The 6,097-nt window shown below is 42.1% G+C and overlaps 1 protein-coding gene across 1 annotated transcript in view; it reads right to left on the reverse strand.

Moving 5' to 3' along the window:
- Positions 1-532: 532 nt before the first annotated feature.
- The window catches only part of LOC123498187, a 20,616-nt gene continuing 15,051 nt past the window's right edge, over positions 533-6,097 (reverse strand). The window contains exons 13-18 of the mRNA XM_045245352.1: positions 5,881-6,097; positions 5,351-5,358; positions 4,936-5,129; positions 2,029-2,128; positions 1,000-1,129; positions 533-636 (exon numbers count right to left, since the gene is read on the reverse strand). The exon at positions 5,881-6,097 is cut by the window's right edge and continues 4 nt beyond it. Of these exons, the coding sequence (XP_045101287.1) occupies positions 547-636; positions 1,000-1,129; positions 2,029-2,128; positions 4,936-5,129; positions 5,351-5,358; positions 5,881-6,097 (739 nt within the window). The 3' untranslated portion in view covers positions 533-546. The remainder of the gene's footprint in view (positions 637-999; positions 1,130-2,028; positions 2,129-4,935; positions 5,130-5,350; positions 5,359-5,880) is intronic.

The following is a 6,097-nucleotide window of genomic DNA, read 5'->3' on the forward strand; positions in this document are numbered from 1 at the left end:
GGTAGACAACGAGAGAGTAGTCCGACCTAGAAACATTTCTTGTCCCCTCCACAAAAGGGGACTCCGAGGCATGGTTTGGAGTCCATATTTTTTTTATTTTGAATTTTAAGTGAGAGGTGTGTGTGGTAAGTCCATGTACTTATATATATATATATATATATATATATATATATATATATATATATATATATATATATATATATATATATATATATATATATATATATATATATATATATATATATATATATATATATATATATATATATATATATATATATATATATATATATATATATATATATATATATATATATATATATATATATATATATATATATATATACACACACACACACACACACACACACACACACACACACACACACACACACACACACACACACACACACACACACACACACACACACACACACACACACACACACACACACACACACACACACACACACACACACACGAGCTGGAGGAAGCTCATCAGCAATACACACACGAGCTGGAGGAAGCTCACCAGCAACACAATTATCAGTGACGCAAGACTCCAGCAAGTATCACCTCGGCGCCAAGAATAACGAGACCAGCCGCCAAACCTCCCTCTAGAACGACCATCATGGCCTGAAAAGCAAAGGAAGTATAGTCTCTTCTGTGATAAATGTAATTGATGCAATTAATTTATTTGTTTGTGATAAGGATACCCGTCAAAAGAAGGCGTTATATTCTTTCGTACATTTACCAACATCTACGAGAGAACATAGATGTGAAAAGACACTTCATTCTTACACAAAACTCACTGAATCACAATGATGTTCCGTTGCAGCATTGTGGAAGAACTTCCTGAGTCACAATATGTTTCTTATATAGCAGTAACACAATGGTTCTTGAGACAAAATAAACTCCCTGTTCAGAACTGATAAAGTCACAGCGAGCTTTCTATCAAGTTGTCATCGACTCATAACTGATTCAAAGCAATTTCCCTACCCAGCACTGCCTGAGGGAGAGAGACGAACTAATAGTGATCTTGGTCGGGACTCGCTCGCATGCGCTGTAGTTCGCGATCCCCTCGTTATTCCAGTGGTGGAAAAGTCCAGCCTCAGTCAAAGACATTATTCTGCAATGTTGATAAGATTAGATGAGTTGCTTGTCCTTTTCCTCTGTTTTTTCCTCAACCTCAATAAGACTATCTATAGAGCAAGTTTAGAGTGAAAGGAGTTATATGATAGCTGATATTTTCTGGTGACAGTATTTATTTTTTTGTCAGCATGATTGTAAAGGGTTATCAGTAACAATAGCGATGAGAGAGGGACTGAAGACAGTCAAAGAAGATGAGTTGATTATTCGAAGTGTTTTGGAGAAGTCTAGAAGAGCAACATGTAAATTATACTCCATACATGAATGAACAAGGCCTCTGTACAGAGCTAGTAACTGTGGGAATGAGAAAAAAACTGGCGGAGACGACTCGGAAAGCCTAACTTCATAGAAGCAGCCTTAGCTAAATATGAAATTGTATTTTCTTTATGTTACGACCTATAGCGCCTGTAGGCACACTTGAAGAGTGTCTGGGAAGCGCTGTTCAGCTTCCGCCAACTAGTAGCGCAGGCAATTTTATTTATAGTGGTACCCATATTAGGCCCCATATTACCACCCAAGCGCATCTTTGGTGTAACCACCTTGAACCTGAGTATCACGGTGACATGTAGGTAACTTTAAACTACTCGACAACCGACATAGCTTCAAAGCGGTATGTGGTGGGATTCAAACCTACCCGTAGACGTCTGCCCGATCCCACACTCACCACCTTATCCACTACGCCACCGCCCCCCTAAATATAATTGCATGACACTGTATTCTCATTCTTAGCTGCCAGTATGTCATAGGGATATGTACTCGTACAAGTAGATTTCCAGTATCATACAGATCTTTCATATAAAAGTTGTCTTACTAAAGAACAAAAACCATATGGAGCACTGAACGAGTCCTCCGTTCCTCCTCCTTTCCTCTGTCCCTCACCTTGCATTGAGAGGTGGAATTAGGGGACTGTCCTTCTGGCTAATAAGGGCAACGGGATTGGCTTGGATGTTTTCCAGTCCGATGTAAAAGTCACACCGCCCTTTATAGAAGAGAAACATGTTACGGTATTGCATATCTATAGAATCTTATAGGTCTCAGATAAATTTACACATACAATGGTATGTACTTTTCACCTGTTAGTCTTTGACGAATACAATATGATATTCTCTAATGACAAATTATACTCCATTACATCCATAGGCTATCTCCAATTCTTCAACATTCTCACAAGAATGTTCTTGCTTTACTCTCTTTCATATTTCATACATTTGAATATGATACTTTGGTCATTTTTGTCTCTAACTCCTCATGAAGTGACAGTTTTTCATATATTTTAGCCTATCCTTACCACAAGTCTTTCAACTAAGGTAATTATCTTGTGTATTGCCCACTTTGCTTGTGTGTGTGTGTGTGTGTGTGTGTGTGTGTGTGTGTGTGTGTGTGTGTGTGTGTGTGTGTGTGTGTGTGTGTGTGTGTGTGTGTGTGTGTGTGTTTATGAAAGAGGGGAAACCGGCCAAGGGTAACAAAGAAATATAACAAAAAAAGGCCCACTTTATTGTCAGTTCCCTAAAAGGTTAGTAGAGTTGGCTAAAAGATTGAGAAAATATCTTGAAACTTCCCTCTTAAAACAATTCAAGTCATAGGAAGATGGAAATACAGAAGTAGGGAGAGAGCTCCAGAATTACCATAGAAAGGTATAACTGAGAGTACTGGTTAACACTTGCATAAATGAGTTGGAGGAGGGGAGGCATGCAGTTAGCAAAATGAAAGCAGTTAGCATGAAAATAGCGATGAAAGATAGCAAGGGATAGAACATTCCAACGGTGAGAAAGGCTGAAGACAGTCAGTCAGAGGAGGGGAGTTGATGAGACGAAAAGCTTTTGATTCCATCCTATCCAATATAATAAAATTTTGTGAGTGAAACCTCCCCCCTCAAACCTACGAAGAGTGCTCCCTACAAAGACGGATAAGGCTCTTGCACAGAGTTAGCACTTGGAGGGGCTAAAAAAAACTGGCGGAGACGCCTCAGAACGCCTACCTCCATAGAAGCTGTTTTAACAACAGATGAAATGTGAAGTTTTCAGTTTAGATTATGAGTAAAGGCCAGACCGAGGATATTTAGTGTAGAAGATTGAGATAGCTGAGTGTCGTTCAAGAAGAGAGAATAGTTGATCGGTGAACGGTACGCTTGAGGGGTATGTTGTGTACGTCAAGACACGTTGTAGAGGAATGGGGCAGAGAAAGAGAGAGAGAGAGAGAGAGAGTCCGCGCAGGCTCTGAGCGGCCGACCTCGGCTATAGCAAAGGAGGCGGGATGGTATTTTGTACTTTATATAACAGTATATAACAGTAAGAGGAACTTATTAGTTGCAATGCACTCTTTAAGGTAAATTAGAATGGAGGAGGAATTATGATAGAATAAATATTTACATATTATTTTAGTGTGTGTTTATTTGTGTGTACCTTGGATCAATATGACGCCGTGATGTACTTACGTCCCCGTGTTACGAGCAGAGAAGCGTGTATACATCTCCGGACATACGCATATGGTATGCATGTGGTATGCTTGGACAAATAAGTTACATAACATAGTTACTTGTGTGTATTCGTGTACGAAGTTAAAGTAGTTTTTATGTATGGTTACCAATAAAAAATTGGGTTTATTCCATTGAGATTCGTTGAGTAAAGTTACTTGTGTGAATATATCGAGTTGGATTATATTCAGTGGTGTGTTATGTTGTTGTATTCAAGTACTACGCAAAAGTAATTTTTATATATGGGTAACTGGTTGAAAAGGGGAAGTTGTAATTACTGCATATGAGATTCACTGATAAATAAAGAAGTGTTTGGGTATTATAATAACGTTATGAGGATATAGTGGACGACGTTGAGGTAGAATTTGTTCTGATGTAAGAATGTATAGATGAAGAGAGAAAGTTGCAACTATTGCACATGAGACAATTATGTTCAGTGACGAATTATGTTGTTGCATCTGTATACGAGGTTGGAGTGATTTTTATGTATGGTTATAAGAGGAATTGTAATGATTTGCAGTAGAGAAAGCGACAAAAAGAGTTGTGATTGCCATGTGCTGACGCCGTATCGAACATCTTATGTATAGATATTATTTTTGGTTATTAAAAGAAAAAAAAAACGTGAATGTTTATAACCGGCAGTCAGAGAATTTGTGCAACGTAGTGCAACAGCTCGGATCACGACAAATCCCATCAGGCCCATAAGCCTTCTAACGGTTTAGGCCAGCGAGGGCATGGAAAACATCATTACGAAGAATCTTAACTGAAGGCATGAAAGCGAGGCCACAACCCTTCGAGTTACATCCCGTATCTATTTACTGCTAGGTGAACAGGGGCTACACATTAAGAGGCTTGCCCATTTGCCTCGCCGCTTTCCGGGACTCGAACCCGGACCCTCTCGATTGTGAGTCGAGCGTGCTAACCACTACACTACGCGGTGTGTGTTTCACTGTTTGATCTGCTGCAGTCTCTGACGAGACAGCCGGACGTTACCCTACGGAACGAGCTCAGAGCTCATTATTTCCGATCTTCGGATAGGCCTGAGACCAGGCACACACCACACACCGGGACAACAAGGTCACAACTCCTCGATTTACATCCCGTACCTACTCACTGCTAGGTGAACAGGGGCTACACATGAAAGGAGACACACCCAAATATCTCCACCCGGCCGGGGAATCGAACCCCGGTCCTCTGGCTTGTGAAGCCAGCGCTCTAACCACTGAGCTACCGGGCGTGTGTGTGTGTGTGTGTGTGTGTGTGTGTGTGTGTGTGTGTGTGTGTGTGTGTATGTGTAATCACCTTTTACTCACCTGTTTGAGAAAAATATTTGCTTCTCGTAGCTTTTGTTATCCTCACGTAATCTATGATCACTGTCCTTTGACTTATAACCTCATCCAGGATGGAAAGATATTTAAATGGCAGCTGCTCCTGGAGGCGCCCTTGCTTCATAGTCTCCTTCACATCGTAGAAAACCCCAGAAGTAGCGTCCTGTCTATGACATGTTCTTGAGGAGCATAATGTTCAAGTTAAAACAACAAAATGTATCACAAAATATGATGACAAACCTGGTTTTGATAATTGGTCACTCGACTGGATTAGAGCAGGTGTGTGTGTGTGTGTGTGTGTGTGTGTGTGTGTGTGTGTGTGTGTGTGTGTTATTCACCACCGTCGTCTACTGGTCACCCAGCCAGCCTTTCCCTTACGGAAAGAGATCAGAGCTCATACTGATTGATCTTCGGGTAGGAATGAGACCACATCACACACCACACACCTCACACACCGGGAAAGTGAGGCCACAACCCCTCGAGTTACATTCCGTACGTATTTACTGCTAGATGAACAGAGGCTACATATTAAGAGGTTTGCCCATTTGCCGACTGTGCTAACCACTACACTACGCGGTGTGTGTTTCACTGTTTGATCTGCTGCAGTCTCTGACGAGACAGCCAGACGTTACCCTACGGAACGAGCTCAGAGCTCATTATTTCCGATCTTCGGATAGGCCTGAGACCAGGCACACACCACACACCGGGACAACAAGGTCACAACTCCTCGATTTACATCCCGTACCTACTCACTGCTAGGTGAACAGGGGCTACACGTGAAAGGAGACACACCCAAATATCTCCACCCGGGCTGGGAATCGAACCCCACTCCTCTGGCTTGTGAAGCCAGCGCTCTAACCACTGAGCTACCGGTGTGTGTGTGTGTGTGTGTGTGTGTGTGTGTGTGTGTGTGTGTGTGTGTTTACGTACCATGACTGACTGAATGGGTGCTCCCTGCTTGTGCCAGACCATGACCACCGAGGGGTCGTCCACCACATCCCTGAGGGTCTGGTAGGGCTGGGGCAGGTATCTCACTGCCAGCAGCGACATAAGATTTCCCTCGTAGCTCCGCGTCAGCACCATGGTCATTAGTATCCACACACCCAGCACCACGCGCTGCCACATCCACCCGCCACTACCCAAAGAC

Source organism: Portunus trituberculatus, chromosome 47 (genome assembly GCF_017591435.1).
Source record: "Portunus trituberculatus isolate SZX2019 chromosome 47, ASM1759143v1, whole genome shotgun sequence".
In the NCBI taxonomy this organism is placed as follows: Eukaryota; Metazoa; Arthropoda; class Malacostraca; order Decapoda; family Portunidae; genus Portunus; species Portunus trituberculatus.